Raw genomic sequence first — 19,975 nt, 5'->3', positions numbered from 1 at the left:
AGTAAAAACTTTATTTGCATGTATGCTGTAAGATAAAGTCATTATGATTAGTGATTGTGAAGGTTGTGGTGGAGGTGAGGACCCAAATGCAGGAACGGGAGCCAGAATTAAGAAGTTTTAATTGAAAGAAAAAAAAGAAGTTTTAATTCAAGAACACTGAATTGGACTGAAGAGAAGTGAACACTGGAGGCAAAACACAAAAAAATAAAGAAATATCGTTTTAAATCCTTCAGTGCCATATGTATTATATTTGATATCCACAGTTTCTGAGACCTTTTGTTTCACTTTACGGGAAAAACCTTTTTAAAAAATCCTATCAGATTTTAAATGGTTAATTATTCAGAAGAAAAATTGATGAGAAACGTTTATTGTTTAAGCTCACATGATGCAGTGCCATCTTACATATTGGGGTTCAGACCCAGTTTGCCCACAAACCTGGGTTTGATGATGGAAGTAGAAAGTTAAATGGATAATAGGTGTATAATAAAACATCGATCCACATCCACGACATCGATCGTGTGCTCTAAGAGCCAATTAGCTCGATCTAAAATGCAAACATGATCCAACACTCTCAAAAACAGAGGTACAAGATAAGGACATTTCTGTACCTATAGGTACATTTTAAAGAAATGTTCTCTCAAAAGTACAATACTGGTCTTTAAGAGACCAGAAGCACACCTTCAGAGTACGAAAAAGGGTTCAAAGTGACATAAAGTACAAATTTGTACCATTTTAACCATAAGGGTACCTGCAGCATTGAAAAATGTTTGTCGTGACAAAAACTATTGTGAGCAGCAGTGCTTTAAGTGGGCCGGTACGCAGCGGTATGCAGTACCGGCACTTTTAAATTCTATCCTTTTGCATACCGGGACTATTTTTTACAGTGTATAGTGCATACTGGGACTTTTACCAGCTTTTCTTCAGCAATCAGTATACACCCCCCCCCCCCCCCCCCCCCCCCCCCCCCCCACGACTCCACCACATATTACAACTGATATTTGATTATTTTATTTTTTATTTTTAATTTTTAAAAAGTCGCCTCAAAAGAAATGTATTGTTAAGACCGGTTTAGACGCACAACACTTGCTGTAGTCCACAATGTCAGTGTTTTGAGTTTTTGAAGATTATTTCTAGATTAAAGATAAGATAATATTGCTAAGTGGCATGGACCAGGCCTAATCCTGTGAAAAACATAAAAAACATAACTTGATAATGTAAGGTTGAACTTGATGAGGTACAAAAATAGACCAGAACTGAAGGGTACAGAAATGTCTCTCAAAAGAGTACACCCCCAGCGACAAGCATTTGTACCTTTTTAGGTACAAGCTGGTACCTCTATTTTTGAGTGTGAATAATCAATACAATACCATTTATCAAATAGAATTTCATATTGAGCTCCTTTGGCACAACATTTTTCATTTACCACTAAACTCTGGTTCATAAGAACCTTTTTTTTTTTTTTTTTTTTTAATTTAAATGAATTAATTCAAATACACAAAAAGCAGTTATGATAACTGTTCAATTAAATCTGATATTGTTTAATGACAGTTGTGGATACTAAATCGAATTGAATCAAAATCGGATTGTAAGTGGATTAAAAATATTAACAAACATAAAACTGATAACCATTAAGTCAATATAATTTGCATCATGATCAAACTGGTGATTTATATCCTTTATAAATGACACAGTTTAGGAGGAAAGCAGCAGTATATCTGTCATCTGGCCATGGTTTAACTTTGCATGAAAGATGTTAAATGAAATTTGGTTAGCTACAAGACATCGCAGGAGTGTAACAGAATGTCATATTCTACAACACGGAGGATGTCTCAAACACTTTATGGCCACATATCTAGTCTCCAAATGAACCACCTGTAAAGCAAAATACTTCTTTGTTTGCCAAATCTAACATGTAAGACTAAAACAGAGTCCACCATAGGAAATGATAACGACTGAAGTAATAAAATCCTTCACCAAAGACCCCATAAGATATTTGACCCAAAGTATATTTTTCCTGATCGCATAGTCTCTACAGTACGGAAGCGTAGATCTGCCATCCTCATAAAAAACAAAAAAGTTGGGGCCTTATTATGTTATAACCTGATATTTTTATTTTAAAAACATGAAACATATCCCATTATAATGTGATAGTTTATTGTAAAAAAGTTTCAGATACGTGATGTGTTTCATGTTTTTACAATAAACTTATCACGTTATAATGTGATAGTTTCACGTTTTCAAAATAAACTATCACGTTATAATGTAATAAGGCCCAAACTTTTTTCATGAGGATGACAGCTCTGAGCTTCCGTACTGTAGAGACTATGCGATCAGGAAAAACATACTTTGGGTCAAATATCTTATGGGGTCTTTGGTGCAAAGCGTTACAGAGTGCTTTAAAGCGCTGCAGACATATGTGGTTTTATTTGTTTGTTTTTGTATTATACTGTGGAGCCCTTTCAGACTTGTTTTACAAGAGTTATATAATCATTTGAGTTTTCATCCCCAGCATGAGAACAAAGCTCAGCAGTGTAGCTTCTTTTTTGGCTTTTGTCTGCTTTGTCATCTATATGTGTCAAACATAGCGAGCGTGTCAAGAACTGATTTCTACCGTCGGAAACATATAAAAAATGAGAAAATTAGTATTTCAAACTGATTCAAACTAACAACATATTCAAAATGCAGCAGCATTTTTTTAAATAACCTCTGTACTGAAATCTCGGCATTGGCTGCCAGTTAAACATAGAATCACATCCTCGTACTGTTTCATGAACCACTAAATGGCTCTGCCTCTTTGTAGATCTCTGACTTGCTCACTATGTGACCATGCCGCCTATTTGCATGATCAGGTCAGCAGATGCAAGTCTTCTAGTTGTTCCTAGCGTTGGTGTGCAGGCAGGTTAGGTATTGTCTACCCAAGACAGAAAGACATAAATAGAATCATTCCATTTTATACTTACTATATTTATTTTTCACTTTCTTTTATAATTTTTTATTTTTTATTTTTTTTTAAAATCTTTATAATGCTAATTTCTTGTAGCCTTTGATACCTATCGATTTGACAGTGATAGATTTTAGCACTTTTTGTAGCTCAATAAAAATGACACCACAGCACCTCCTTCTGGCCAGGCAGAGAAGCTGCACAAGTAACTTACTGTATATGGCCACACCCTCTATTGAAGGCTCTGCTTTTTCTTTGCATAACATTTCAAAGATGTGTGTTCTCACATGTGCAGTCCGTTTCCCCATAAGAAATCATTTATGTAAAAAAGCAGATTGCTACGCTTCCTTTTTACATTATGACAATGGTCTACGTACATTCAGAATTAGGGAAATGATGCTAGCTCTTAAAGTTGGTTGACTTGCTCCTTAATCCTGCGAGATAAACTTAAACAATTTTTACATCTGTCTTTGGAAGAAAAAAGGCTAAATACGCTACTGGGTGTCATGACATACAAAGTTAAATAGTCTGGGGGCTTCCTTTAATCATTTAGCTAGCTTTGCAAGTTTTTAATCTTGATTGTGTTAGATTAAGCAGCACTTGCTTGCCCACATATTTAATGTATCCTTGTGTGTGCGACTGGCTGCCTACCCAATCCTGGAGCCCACGGCATGTGCCTGGTTCCAAGATCCAGGGCTAAGGAAGGTGCCTACTGACCTGAGGTCAACTACTACTATGTCTACATTGAAAAATCGCCACACAGCAAAGCAAAGAGAAAGTTATGACTACATGTATGTGGTACAGTGTTAACAATACAAGCTTTTTACTTACCAATCCAGATGAAAGGTCAAAATTCTCCACTGGACATGAGTCCTTTACTGCCAACAATCTGTTCAATGCAAAGAAACAAAAGACAATTTTTATGTTCTTGTTCTGTTGTTCAGCATCTTTGCTCCTGAGCATTGTACCTTTTTGTAGCAGGAGGTGAATGCAATGTCTGCTTCTTTCGGCTCTTCAGTCAATGTAATAGTTTCTGTGCTTTTCACTAACTTCTACTAGTTTCTGTTTGCTGACAGTCTCTGTGTATTACTGCCAGCTCCTGCTTCCACTTCATCGTGTTCTGTTGGCTCTGACTGCAATGACTCATTAACCATGGAGTGGTACCGAATGCTAAATACTATAGCAAAGAAAGTCTTTTCCTCAAAAGTCTGAATTGTTACTTCCAGAAATGTCTGTAATCCAGTTCAGCATGGTCAACACAGCATGATAAAGATGATTTAACATAATTTTTGTCACAGTTTCAAGCTTCATAGCAATACTCCAAAATATTTGCTAATCAACTGTTTTAACTCTAAGAACAGCTGATGTAAATTTATTTAAATTCAACTCAGGGTTAAAACCTGACAAATTAAGAGGTATAAAATGAGATCCAGCCCTGTGATGGACTGGCAAGCTGTCCAGGGTGTACCCTGCCTGTTGCCCTGGGATAGGCTCCAGCTTCCCCGCGACCCTGAATTGGATTAAGTGGTTCAGAAAATGAATGAATGAATGAATAAATGAATGAAAATGAAATCCAGAAACTCCAGATTGCTTAAGAAAAAATTGGAGCAACAGCTCAGATTTAAGGAGATTTGGTCAAACTGAAAACTATCACTTTCTTACTTTGTTGCTTGTCTTTATTGCAAGTAAATGATTTGCAGACAGACGGGAATGACCAAATGTGTTTTACTTTTAACGGAAAAGGAAGAGAAAAGTTGTGTTTCACATAAACCAAAAAGCATCAATCAGTTTGGTATTTCTGTTAATAACCATATAATTGATCGATATTTGTGTGATATTGATGTCCTGAGCAGCTTGTTGATGTCAGCATCACTTCCAATTTCTTAAATGCAGATGAACATTTCTGAGTCAGCTTCCCTTTCCTGCTTTTCTTTACAACAGGGCTGAATGCACTCAGTTTTTATTGTGGTTTCAGTTTGTTCTGCAAACTCATGAGATGATTCCTGTTCCTAAACGCAGCAAACAGACTTGCTGCAGCTCTCCAGCGCAGCTGATCCTGCAGCGTTTATGTACAGCTCTGTTGTTAGGCTTCACGAGTGTCTCGTGTTAAAAGTTTGCTGTGGAGTCAGCAAATTAGTCCTCACAAATATAATGGTTCTTAAAAAGCACCAGTGTTCCTGTCATTGCAGCAGCTTTACCTGATAAACGGCTTGAGAGTTGATAAGAAGGGGCAGATCGTAGCCTGCTGATTCCACATCCTATACTCATAATTAATTCAAAAGATTGGATGTCACAGGTCTGAATGCTCAGTTCCTTTATAAAATATATTATAGCTCTATACTGAGACCTGAGTAGCTGTTCACTGCTTTATTATTTCATTTTTCTCATTTATATCTTTCTTGTGTTGTTTCTTAATAGCCTCTACATTTACCTTTTACTGAATTGGTTGCTTCAGCTTTTTTTTTTTTTTTTTTTTTTTACATTTGCTTTTTATGTTTGCTTTTGCCATTTCTCAGACATTTTTGAATTACAAAAGCCTTTGCCAATTCTTAATTTCTTAATTGTGTTTCTTTCTCAGCCTTTCTGCTCGCTCTCTGCTCTTTGTGCTACTCTGACTAAATTAAAGTGCAGTTGCCAGATCCTGCCTTGAATCTACAACCCAAAGTTCACAAGTCTGCGAAGCTGACCAGTAAAGAAAATATGATGGTGTAAATGTATTTAAGAAATCTCAAAAAATATTGTAAAGGCATTTATACATTAAATAGAAATTTTCTTTATATAATCACTTGTACTTTTAAATTTCTTTCCCCAGATTTCCTTTTCATTTTTGTGAATCTTCTAAACAGGATTTTATTTATTTTACTTTTTAAAAATTATTTAGGACACACCTATCATTGTGAAGGCACCAATAAAATTAAAGTGAAATATTCATCCATCCATCCTCTCCAGTGTCAGACTGTGGAGGAAGCAGTTTAGGCAGGGAGGAGGACCAAACTACCCTCTCAACCCACAGCTCCTTCAGGCAGATTCAAGCATTCCCACAGGAAATGCAGGATAGGAGTGTCCTCCTCATTTGACCACTTTTCTGTCACCACCCACAGCTGGGTGACTTTAAGTGAGGGTAGGAATGTAGATCGAGTAGTGAACTGTAAGCGTGGCCTTTTTGCTCAGCTTCTTCTTCACTATGACAGACTGATGCAGAGTCCGGATCACTGCAGACACCACACCAATCCCTCATTCATGAACAAGATCCTGAGATACTAGAAGTCCCCTTATTGCTGACCCTAAAAGGATGCTCCACCTTTTTCAGGCTGACAACCATGGTCTCGTATTAGAGGTGCCGTTTCCCATCCCTGCCGCTTGGCTATGACTCACTCCAGTGAGAGCCGAAGATCCCGGCCTGATGAAGCCAACAGAATCACATCATCTGCAAAAAGCAGAGACCCGCCAGTCTTGAAGCCACCAGACTGGATTATCTCAGCACCTCCACTGTGTCTAGAAATTCTGTCCATAAAAGTTCTGAACAGAATCGGTGACCAAGGGCAGCCTTTGCAATATACCAACAGTCACTGGAAATTAGTCTGACTTAATTTCTCCTTCAACACCCCCCCCAAAAAAAAACAATTTATCAAATAATTAACCATTTCATATTGTTACTTGGGGCATTTTTGTAACACTTCATCCTCTACTGTCAGCCTTTGATTGCACCTTTTAGTTTGTCACACCTCTTCCCACCTCAGTCCATCAAGTCTCCTGCTTTACTGTTTTTCTCCCTCATTCCTCCATCGTCTCGTTGCCTTTCGCTTTTGTCCCACGTCGACTCTTGGATTCTTCAATCTCCTTTCCTGCACTGTCACCTTTTCATCCTTCCTCATTGCCTCCTTCGCTTTCTATCCATCCTTCTTCATCTGTGGCTGTTTTTCCTTGCCGTCCATCGCTCAGTGTTTCTGCCTCCATTAAGGGGAAATGGAAAAAGTGACATCAGCTATTTGGTCAACGTAGAGAGATGGAGAGACAGAAAGAGACAGAAGATGAAGTGGAGGATGGAAAAATGAAAAGCGGAGGTCAAAAAAGTGACAGAGGGAATGACTGTAAAGGAGAGGAAAGGAAAACATTGGGGGAAAGAAAGGAGAGCGAGAGAGATGAGTGAATAAAAGACAAATATGGGAAGAGAGAGGTGGAGATCCATTAAAGAGAGGGTGAGCGAGAGGGAAAGGCCTCACCTCATTAACCCCGTAATGCAGAGTAAATATAGTGTCTAAATGGAACATAGACTTTGTGTGTGTATGTGTGTGTTTACTTTCAGGCTTCTTTGTGTGTGTATCCACCTTTTCTAGAATACCCGATTACCAGCCTGCCTTCTTCATATAGGTTTCTATCCACGTCATTCAGTGAATAATATATAAAACAACAATGTGTTTGTATGTAAACACATTAGAATCTAAGACAGATTTGTATGTTTTCTCCTGAAAAGAGAATAGGTTGTAATTAAATCATGCTGATTAGTTTGTCAGCAGGTAATCCTGTCTGAGTTGACTCATTAGCTGCTGTCACTGGAGATGAAAATCTTAAAAACTGTCATGTCTTATACACTGTTTTTCTTGTTTGTCTTTTCAAGACAAAAAGTCAAACACCAAATACTGCCATAAATACAATCAAATGTATTCATTTAAAAAATTAAATTTAAAAAAAAAAAAAAAAAGGCTTAAAATTCCACTTTGTTTTAACACTGATCAGGACTTTTTTTAACTAAATAATACCAAAGTGATGAAGCATATTTGATGGACTTCTTTCATTTGCTGAAAAATATTAACTCTGCTGCTGCAGGTACGTTTATGGAAACAGGACGGGGCGATATGGCCTGAAACTGATTTTGCAATATTGTTTGGCTTTATTCTGATACTTCACATGGATCTTGATGTTTTGAAAACAGGAGTGCACTAAAAATATATCTGGATCCAAATGGTGATCAGGATCACCACCAAGATTAAATCAGTTCTTCCTTTTCCCATTTCCAACAACTCCTGAACATTTCATGAAAATCCATAAATAATTGAGTTATCTTGAACACAAACAGACAAACAAAAAACAAACAGATCAAGGCCAGTAAAAATATTACCTCGATGGTGGAGGTAAAAATAAGCTGTGTCATGATATGTCATAGAAAAAGTATGTCATGACAAGTTTGTTTGTTTGTTTATTTATTTGGATCCCCATTAGCCACAGCAGATGCTGCTGCTACTCTTCCTGGGGTCCATAAAAAATACAATAATATTACAATGACATACAACAACCATTATACAATCCATTGTACAACTGATAAAACAGTTCTTTGGAGAAAAGACACTCAACAGTACATTTTTCAGTACAATAAATCAATAAAAAAATAAATAAAATAAAAAAATAAATAACATCCAATAGATATAAGATTATTTCAAATTACAACTTTAATCTGAAACAGAAGAGCACATCTCTATGTTTAATTAGTAAATCAGTATTCAATATTTAATTTGTAAATTTACTAGTGGTATTTAGTAACTTTACAAATTTATATTTATTAGTAAACATTATAGAACTACTTTCCAAAGAGTCATCCGTTTAGTAGAATAAACTCTTTAAGAGAAATTTTGAATCTTAGTTGATTTTGCATGCAAATAATTTGCTTAGGCAGTAGATTCCATTCATTCATGCCCCTATATGCATGAATGTAATATAAGTAATACTTTAATATGTCATAAACTCTCATACTCTCATTTTATGATACATACTCTCAAGGAAGTATGTATCATAAAATGTCATTGTATAGTGTGTCATGATATGTCATAGAATATTATATCATATATCATAGTTTAGTATGTCATAATATGATAGAATAGTATCTCTCATGACCTGTCATAGTATAGTGAGTATAGTAAAGTATGTGTCATGACAAATCATAGTAAAGAATGTTATATGTCATAACACAGTATGTGTCATTACATGCCATAGTAGAGTATGTATTATGATTTGTCATTGTATTGTATGCGTCATGACATACGTATGTGTCAGTATATGTCATAAAAAGTCATAGAATAGTATGTGTCACAACATAATTAAATTAAATTCAGCTATGTTGGTATAGCTCCACTTCACAACAATGTATTCTCAGACTACTTTACAGACACATCGTTCCAAGCCAATTTATAAATAACCTAGCTAATAGAAACCAACTGACTGCATCAAATCATGACTTCGATCAAATCCCCCATCCTCAGCATGCATGAGGCGACAGTGGGAAGGAAAAAACTCCCTTTTAATAGGAAGAAAACCTCCGGCAGAACCCGGCTCAGGGAGGGCAGCCATCTGCCTCAACTGGTTGGGGAGGAGAGGACAGGAAAGGCAGAACATGTACAACTGCACTTATTCAGGAAGACCTGTGGAAAAAGGAGAAATATGTTAGAGATGGCAATACTGTCATATATTTATACATTAATACATTAGAAAAATGGAGCAAGGTACTTCTCAGTGCATCAGGTGATGTTATCATTGCTACATAAGTAATGGATGGCTAGACTACCCATAACTATAAGAGCAATGAGCATAACCTAGGTAGTTGGGTCCCGTGCATGCAGACTCCAACTCAGGAGTTGCTCATATCCTAACTATAAGAATCATTAAAAAGGAAGGTTTTCAGCTTGATCCTAAAGGTAGAAAGGAGTCTGCTTCCCGAAAGCACAGTGGGAGCTGGTTCCATGAGAGAGGAGCCTCATAGCTAAAGGCTCTTCCTCCCATAGTACTCTAACTCTGGGAACCACCAGTAAACCTGCAGTCTGAGAGCGAGGTGCTCTATTTGGAATGCATGGAACTATGAGATCTTTGATGTACAATGTAGCTTGGTAATGGAGAGCTTTCGATGTGAGGAGAAGAATTTTAAATTCAGGGAGCCAGGGAATATAACAGGGAGCCAGTGTAGAGAAGTTAAAACTGGTGAAATATGATTTCTCGCACTAGTCCTCATCAGAACCCTTGCTGCAGCATTTTGGATCAGCTGGAGACTTTTCAGGGCATAATTTGGACAGCCCATAAATAAGGAATTGCAACAATCCAGTCTGAAAGTAACAAAGGCATGGACTAGTTTTTCTGCATTTTTCTGAGACATGGTGTCCCTAATTTTTGCAATATTATGCAGGTGGAAGAAGGCGGTTCTAGAAACTTGTTTTAAATGTGAGCTAAAGGACAAATCCTGGTCAAGAATAACTCCAAGGTTTTTCACAGTGGTACTGGAGACCATATTAATGCCATTGCATTAATTTATACCATGCTTTCTGATGATATTACCTAGAGGAAGCTTGTATAATGTGAAAAGTATTGGTCCAAGTACAAAACCCTGAGGAACTCCATGACTCACCCTGGTGTGTGAGGAAGACATTTGCAAACTGAAATCTATCAGATAAATATGACTGAAACCAGTCTAATGTGGTCCCTTTAATCCCAATAACAAGTTCCAGCCTCTGTAACAGAATGTTGTGTCGAATGCAGCATTGAGATCTAGAAGGATGAGTACAGACAGAAGTCCTTTATCTGAAGCCATGAGAAGATCATTAGTGACTTTCACCAGTGCTGTCTCTGTGCTATGATGCGCTCTAAATCCTGATTGAAACTCTTCTAACAGATTGTTTCTGCTTAGATATGCGCATAGTTGTGTTGAAACTGTTTTCTCAAGAAATTTAGACAAGAAAGGGAGATTGGATATTGGTCTATAATTAGCTAAACTCCTGGATCCAGAGGGTTTTTTTTTAAAGTAGAGGTTTGATTACAGCTGTCTTAAAATGTTGATGTAAATATCCTGTTAATAGAGATTTATTGATTAGGTCCTGTACAGATGTATTGTTTAAATAACATATTTCTTTAAAGGGGCCCTATTATGCTATTTCGAGTTTTCTGAGCTTTCTACAGTGTTATAGTATTGAATACTCATCAGACATGTGAACAGCACCATTTTTTATTACCTAAACATGTTTGAGTTTTACAGCACTCTCTCTGTTCGGTTTCTACAGCGATGGAAATGTGTGGTTTTAGAGAGTTTTCTCTCCTTCAAGATTACAGTGACATCCTGGGGAGGGGACTCGGTGATTGGTCATCTTCTCCAGGTTGTGCACATTCATGAGAAGAAAGCCACGCCCACCTTCACTGCTCAGTAGAAGAAGGAAAAAGCTAAAGCTATGGTGGAGATTTTCACTGCTAACATGTCGCACAAGAATTGCTTCTTCGGCTGGGAGGGAAAACTACATTTGTTTACATCTTCTGAATGAAATGACAGCTAGACAGCAATGGATGGAGTTTGTGTTTAGAAGCAGCCACAGCTTTGGAATATTTGTGACCAGCAAACTGCTGGATGGACAAGGTCCAGCATGACAGGGATTTGCTACCAGGCTTCTACTGAAAGGAGGGTCTGTTCCTACAATCTAGGACCATGTTTCCTATCCTGAGACACAAGCTGTTAGTAAAACCGAATTACTCAAAAAATGTGTTATTTTGATAGTGCATGAGCAATTACCGTATCAACCTGAAGGAAATAAGCCAAAATTACTTTATGTGAATGCAACCAGCAGAGATCTGTAGCAATACAGTTATCTCTTAGAACATTGATAGTCAATGTACGCAATAAAGGTATGATAATAGATGTTACAGAACTTGAATATTATTTTAAAGATTTTTTTACAGCAACTGATGAAAAACTATATATACATGTTTGCCAACCCAGGCTACTGAGACAAAGCAATGAAAGCCTTTGGGACAGTTCTCATCCCCTCCAGCCAAGCCATCCACATCAGGACTAAGACCAGCAAAAAGGTCTCGTATCAAGATGGAGGAGGAGGAAGAAGTCAGTGCTGAACCCACATTTCTCTCAGAAACCTTTCGATCTCCAGACGTGACTCATGATTCTGATGTCTGTCACTCAATCCTCAGAATGGAGGTAAGATTTCTTTTATGTATATTCATTGTGATTTATTTATATTTGGTTTTGTTTTAGACCTGCCTGCTGTTCTGGGTTTCCAGTGAGATGGACTTCCTCTCCTTCTTCGGCTCCAATCTGGCAGCAATGCCTATGAAAGTGCAGAACGGGAACAGGCAAGGACCTTGGAGGGGAAAACGATGTTCAAAGAAGGTTATCCAAAATTAAAGAAAGGACAAGGGGCTGCAAAACCTGTAAAAACTCAGCCAACATTTGGAATGAAATAAATATTTCATCATAGATAATTGACAAAGACAAATGTTGTAATGAGTAAAATAATGTTTTAAAAAAGAAATACTATTTTATTATATTATAAAAAATTTACTTTTAAAAGTTGTGTTGTTTTGGAAACAAAGTGCACTCAGCATTACAAACTTTTTTTTTTTTTTTTTTTTTTTTAAGAGTATGTCAGTGAGATGATGAGGCTTTTCATCCTGCCACATTTAGTAGAAGAGCTGAAGGAAGTTCAATTTCCAGAAGACCAGAAGAGAGGCCACCAAAGGAAGAAGTCATCATAAGGCACTTGCCATGTTTCAGATGAGGAACCCAGTTCAGCTAGAACACAGTATAGCTCCCATCCTGATCAGGAAACTCCAAGCGTATCTGGTTTACAACACATGACTGGATGACCAACCTGATGTGTCAGCCCAGGTATTCCCAGCACAAGCTAACAAAGCTGCGGTCTGGATCTGTGGTGCACACAGTAAATATTTTATTTATCTTGATCATTTTGTCCGCTTGGCAAATAAAAACTCTGTCATACTGTTTTACCATGAAACTGCAATAAAAATAGTTTAATTTATATTGTACAAGAAAGGAAAACTTTGATTTTGTTTCACTGAACTCACTCTGCCTCAGTTCTCCTGAGTTGGTCCACAGTCAGCTGTGTATGTATTGTTTATGTTTTGTAGTGTGTAAATGTTGATGCAGTTGGCTTCCAGTCTTGGATGGTCAGTCCTGCAAACTGGTGGTCTTTGGACCTGGTTCATGCATCTTCTCACCTTTGTACATCCAAGGAAAAATGAATACATATATGTCAGTTTGCTAATTGCTTTAGATCATTTAATTTTTTAAATTATATTAAAATATGTCTCTGACACAATAGTTGCATTGTCATAGCAACACACTGTTCTCTACATAGCTCTACGCCCCTTTCTACAGATGTCTGAATGTTCAGAGAGAAAAAAATAATGCACTAAAATTTACCCACAAGGCATATTGAAAAGTAGTGAGCATGGTAATAGTGAGTAGTGAGTAATACCAACATATGGTATTGAAGGAAATACTGCAGAAATGGACTTCTAAAATGTGTTGACAGTACTATCTGACAAATATCGACTAAAATGTTTTTTTTCTCAGCCACTGTGTAGTCAAGTAAAGTAAACTCAAAGGTTATTAAAAAATGATTAGACAGAATAGGGTTATGAGGAAAAACTGTTATTTCATCACTATTGATGCCATATGTCAGCACAACATGAAGATGAGAATCAGTCGGTCTGTAGACATTTTGGGAAAATCCAGTTGAATATAATATAAAGTTAAAGGGAATATTAAAACTGTCCGGTTCATCATCAACATGGATATTAAAGTCCCCCAGAACAATAACTTGATCAGTATTCAGCACTAAGTATGATAATAGGTCTGAGAAGCCAGTCCTTAGCCAGCAGTTGTAAGCTGGATTCAATGTCGCCTGCTCTGGCCCCTGGGATGCCTTTCACTACAAACCCTGGAGTATCAATCTTACATTTCTCACAATGGCGTCTCCAATTATCATTGTTGGAGGAGAGTGTGACGTAGCAGTAATGTAGAGGGGCAGACAGCACGGCGGGTGGAGCCGGGGTAAAGGGGAGACGGACCCCAAGACAGAGAACGTCAAACCTGTTGTGACAGTGAATGTCATCTGGTGGAGGTGCACTGAAGCCTTCCTCTGTGCCGCCGTGGACTGACAGAGATCCGGGGCTCCTGTTGGCATGGTGTGGAACTGATCGGGATCTTTGGTCTGGTTCCGAGATGCAACCAGGCCTCTAGGTCGGCGAACTGTGGAAGGGCCTCAACGGGGAACGCTGCTCCAACATCCACTGCTGCACGGCAGGAGGCGGTGACATCAGTAATCTGGGGATCTGGTTGTTAGATGCGGATGATAATGGTGTCCATCATGATCTCAGCCTCTATGAACCAATGCAGATTGGAAATCCATGGCTTGAGTTCTGCCATTTTTTTCGACCAGACACACACAACCAGAGGGGGACAGAGAGGTGAGCGGAGCCATTTAAACATCCTGTAAACATTAGCAGTTAGCTAACAGCAGCTGGACCTGTTTGATAGGATCTCTGCACAAGGCAATCGGTGAGAGCCCTTTTCCTCTGTTAAAAATGAGCTTACAATAGCCACTAATAAAAAGATTCTTTGTATAAACGATCTAAGCTTGATAAAATTTATTTTAGAGGACTTTAATTTCAATTTTAGAGAATTTAATTTAGAGGAGAGACAAACTGACTGATTCACAAAACACAGGATGTATTTTATGTGTCCAAAATGTCATACTATTGTATATGTCAAAAAATGTCATAGTATGTGTCATAATATGTATTTACCTACGGTATGTGTATATATACATATATATATACATATATATACATATATATATACATATATATACATATATATATACATATATATATATATATACATACATATATATACATATATATACATACATATATATACATATATATATACATATATATATATATACATATATATATATATATATACATATATATATATATATATACATATATATACATATATATACATATATATACATATATATATACATATATATACATATATATATATATATATATACATATATATATATATATACATATATATATATATATATATACATATACATATATATATATATATATATATACATATATATATACATATATATATATATACATATATATATACATATATATATATATATACATATATATACATATATATATACATATATATATATATATATATACATATATATATATATATATACATATATATATATATATACATATATATATATATATATATATATATATATATATATATATATAGAGAGAGAGAGAGAGAGAGAGAGAGAGAGAGAGAGAGAGAGAGATAGATAGATAGATAGATAGATAGATAGATAGATAGATAGATAGATAGATAGATAGATAGATAGATAGATAGATAGATAGATGTGTGTGTATGTGAAATCTGGGCATAAAGATCTCTTGTCATACGGGTAACCCTTATCCTCATTATCTTTCTCAGTTTTAAAATAGGGATGTTTGATTTTTTTTTTTTAAAAACAATATCTGATCGATTTTGTACAACTCTTATTTCAAATGCAGATGTCAACTGATACTATTTTTGGCAAGTTATGCCAAACAAAAAAAAATATCTGAAAAACTATACATGAAATCACTTACATTTTGTCATTTTGAGTTAAATAAATCAAAACCAATACCAATAATTCCCAATATTGCATTTTAATGTCGATGTCGGGTGGTATGTTGATAATATCGGACATCTCTATTTTACTCAGATGTACTGTAAGTACTTGTACTTGGTCTGAAAAATTGTGGTATCGGTGCATCCCTCCTTATTAACATTTATGGTGTTTCCCTTCTTTGTAATTTTCCAGAACACCAATGTTTGAGTGTGGGAGCGATAAAAATAACGACTTTCAAAAACAAAATTGTTAGTGTACATGTGCAAAACACTTCACACGGCACTCATTATAATACTGTATATTTGCAGTCAGCTCAAACCCAGAGAACAGTGACAGACCAAGAGATCATCAGGAGAAAATAAAAATAACAAGAAAATGCTGTATGTTGTTTCTATCTACAGAGAATATCCCTTTAAGCCCTGGCCCCACCCACCCCAGACCTGCCCTCCCTCATTCCTCCCATACACATTTCAAATATTAATCAACAAATAAACCAAACACCCAGTGGAAAAAAACAAAACTTCAACACAACAGTCTGCACTCTGTAAAGGTCAGAAAATCAGGAAAAATAAGGTTTCTGGTGTTGAAAAAGCGCTTGATATCTACACCAGCAGTACATTTATTCACCTTAAATGGTTATTGTTTGCCATCCATGTTTGCAAAAACCAACAAACAAAAGAAAAAAGGAGTGTGTGTGTGTGTGTGTGTGTGTGTGTGTGTGTGTGGGGAGGGGGGGGGGGGGGGTGGTTTAAGGTTATTATTTTATTATTTTATACAGTTTGAAAATAAAAAGTCTTCTGCAGCTTTAAAATGTCATAAACATCAGCAACTAAAGTACTTCCTTCCTGTCTCGGGAAGCAGGGGTCAAAATGTAAGAAGGTCCAACACCAAGGCAGAGAATTCAGCTACCTTAAGGATGATATTGCATTTAAAAATCACTCTGTTGTAATAAAAAGAGAAACTTTTTCAACTTTTGGAACATTTCAGAAGATGATTCCACAGGTTTTTTTTTTTGTTGTTTTTTTTATAAGGGTAATAGAAAATACTTCATACACTGAAAAGCTGCATTCAACATTTTCAGAGTTTTTTTTCTCCTTTACGGAGAGGAAATGAGAAAATGAAGGTATAAAGAATACATGTAGAAATAGAGAAGGGAAAACAAGTGAGGAGTCATGCAAAAAATATCTTGAAGGGCAAGTTTTGTTTAAAAGATAAAAAGAGGAGCAGAAATGAAGCAAAACAGAGGAGAGTTTATAAACAGGGTAAGAGGAGAAAGGGCTGGGAGTAAGGAGGTTATGAAAGTTAAACAAAGTTTTCCCATGCATTCTTTTCAGTCCTTGTACAGAAAACAAAGTCAGTGAAACAGGGGAGACACGAATATCCTCACGAGTTGTTTTCAACTTTTTCTCCTCGTCTAAATATTTTTTACAGTCATTTTTTTCTATCCTTTTTTCCTCGGATCCTGAGCTCCTTCACTTGGCTGACAATGTCCAGTCTCAGGGGCGGGGGTCAACAGCCAACAAGTTCAAAGTGAAGTTCCAATCACATCCAAAGGGAGGTTTAAACTTTTTGTCGTCTCACAGCATCATGACTGTCTTGTTGTCACTGGACCGTTTGTAAAAGTTTGTCCAATCCAGTTGACTAACAGTATTAATTTCATAAAATAGTCTCTGTCCAAGCGGATCATCCATCTGATCCATTTGCCTTCTTTTGTTGCATTTTCTCAGGAACGATTATTTATTGTTCAGTTTAAGGAAAAAAAATACAAAAAATTGGGGAAGGATAAGAAGTTCTGGAGCAAGAGCAGAAAAAGGAATGGATGAATAAACTGTCTAAAAAGATGAATGAAGAGAATGGGGAGAGACAACCCCAAAGTAAGTCAAAGACAAGAGTGTGTCTCTTAGTAGTCTTGATTCCTAGCAACATCCAAACTGCTATGGAGCAACAAAAAAAAGACCCCCGCCTGTGGAAATTGCCACTGTGATTATTCGAATCACAGTAAAAACAGGCTGGTGGAGTTTGTCTTTGCAGGATTGGGGTGATGGGGGTGGCGTACTTCTGGAGCTGGATTCTCTCTAGAACATCAACGGAGTCTTCATGAACGGCCGGGACTCTAAAAAAAAAAACAAAAAAAAAAAACACAAACAGCAAACTTGAGACAAGGCAGTCAAAGTTAGAAACCGGATTGGCGTAATTGTGGTTGGGGATGATGAATGGTTTCAAAAGACTGAACAATCATTTGACTGGTTTGGGCTGCTACTGTGTCTGTATGAGAGGTATCACCAAGCTCAGTACCCAAGGGCCATCATTCTGCAGGTTTTAGATGTTTTGCTGTTCTTACACACTTGGATCCACTCAACAGGTGTTGAAACATGGACCATCTAAAACCTGGAGGGTGATGGGACTGAAGGACCAGAACTGGACACCTCTGTCACATGTGACTATCTGGTTGTAGTACATTACCACAACACATTTACCAAGCCAGCTGCTAGCAGTAAAAACAGAAGAATACTTCACTATGGTGAGGATTTGTTATAAAGCCATAACTGATCCTAATGGAGTACAAATATACAAAACACACAGAACCAAAGACAGCAACTGGCAAAAGGTGCCAGGTGTGTGGAGATACTGCTGTCAAAAAACGGATTCTCTGATACTAACCGATACTGAAATTTAGTTTAAAGTTTGATATAATCAGAATGGCTATAGATACTTAAATGCCACTTTGGCGTCACAGTTGCCTTGACCCATTTTCAACATGCACTGCAGAGGGCAACCCCTGCCCTACAGCAACTACCTGGTGGACCCATTGTTTACAGTTCTGCCAACTTAACAACTTTGCCGCTGCATTAAGCGTGTTTTCGGACCCTGCTAGTGACTCTTTTTCATAAAAGCCACTAGCAACAAATATAGCGACTTTTGCCACCATTATTGGGGACTTTTGAAGACTGACGTGAAAACGGTGCGCAGCGGGTGCTAGCGCAAGCCTTTCCACAATCCAAGAGCACCGAGAAGAGACCCAGGCTGTGCAGCAGCTTCCAACTGCAGGATTTGTTTCCAAACAGTCTGAGAACATTTGAAATGATGCATTCATTTTACAATTTTAAAGTCTTCTCTTATATTTATAGATATATTTTTATTGTTTTCTTTGGATTGTTTTTTTTTTTTTTATTGTATTGGAAATACTATGAAGCATCAAGCACCATCCTTAGTATCAGTATCACTTTTGAAATTTTGGTATTATGACAATGCCATGTGGAATCCATTTAAGAAAATAAACATAACGGAGGTCCAGTGTGAATTCCACCAGATAAAACTAACATATTATAAGCCCACCATCTTTGTGCCATATGACAACGAAGATCCAGCAGATCTATCCAGAAACTGCAGTATGTGTCTAGACATGTCAACACCAGTTATATAATCAAATTCATGTTCTCAAAGTCATAAACGTTACTCTTTTTATTCTGAATGATTATGAAGACTTAAATTAGTGTAGAATTTCTGTCTGTATTTTTTCATATGTTGATTTTTATATGTTGATTTGGATCAGTGTTAATTAATTTTCTATCAAGTTTATATGTAAGTAAATGTCATAAAATACAGTGATAATAATATGGAACTGGACTTTAGAATAACAATAAAGGCCGATACAGCCATAGACAGGTTTGATTTTATTCGTAGCATAGTTGACCTTATCCTAATGGGGGATGCTAAAGACATGATTCCCTTCACTTTCCCATTAAAACAAGACAAAAAAGAAAAGTGACCTGATGTTTCTGTAGGTTTAATTAAAAGTAATTCTGTTTTCCGAGCGAACCCGTGCAGCTCTCCTCTGTAAAGGAACTTCACGGTCCCATCATGATTATTTAAACAGGATGTAAGTTTTAACGAAAAGTGTTGCATCTTGATCTCCCTTTGATTCCGCATCCTTTTATGATAAAAATCTTATATCTACAGTTTTGCCAGCGTCGACGCCCTCCTCCTTTCTTTTCTCTCATTTCACCTCCGTCGTCTCCTTCCGCTCCCTGTAGTGCTGTTGCTGCACCCACACAGAAGCATTTCCACACGCAAAAATACACTGAACTCACCCGTACATACAACAGAAACACACGCACGCACACACACACACCTTCCTCTCCCTGCGGTGTCATTGTTTTCTGCGAACGTTGCAAAGTGTTTACATTTCTGCATAACAGCAACCATAAACCTGCCCTCCCTCCTCTGTCCATCCAGCACTTCTCTTTCTCCTGCCCTCCACTACTTTTATTCTCATCCTCTCCTGCTCTGTTTTTCTGCTCATTTTGTCCTCTGCTCTTCTTTAGATTGAAAATCGACGCTGTGTTTGAATAAAAAAAAAACTTTTTAAAAATTTTCTTTCATCTTGGACTCACCACTCGTTTCCTCCTTCGTATTCTTTGCCTTTCCTCCTTTTCATCCCTCTCATCTCCTGCCCTTCCCTATTTTTATCACTCTACAATCCACTCAGACCCCCTCCTCTGCTCCTCTTTCATCCCTCTATTCTACATGCATCCCC

The 19,975-nt window shown here is 37.0% G+C and overlaps 1 protein-coding gene across 1 annotated transcript in view; it reads right to left on the bottom strand.

The window, feature by feature from the left end:
* Positions 1-17,465: 17,465 nt before the first annotated feature.
* Positions 17,466-19,975, bottom strand: part of LOC306769044 (dachshund homolog 2-like) — a gene marked incomplete at its 5' end in the record, with an annotated part of 113,864 nt that continues 111,354 nt past the window's right edge. Inside the window, one exon of the mRNA XM_079257544.1 lies at positions 17,466-17,551. Within this exon, the coding sequence (XP_079113670.1) occupies positions 17,514-17,551 (38 nt within the window). The 3' untranslated portion in view covers positions 17,466-17,513. The remainder of the gene's footprint in view (positions 17,552-19,975) is intronic.

Source organism: Telmatherina bonti, assembly GCF_933228915.1.
Source record: "Telmatherina bonti genome assembly, chromosome: 18".
Taxonomy (NCBI): domain Eukaryota; kingdom Metazoa; phylum Chordata; class Actinopteri; order Atheriniformes; family Telmatherinidae; genus Telmatherina; species Telmatherina bonti.
Note: the sequence above shows the minus strand (reverse complement) of the source record. Positions and strands in the feature narration are given on the sequence as shown.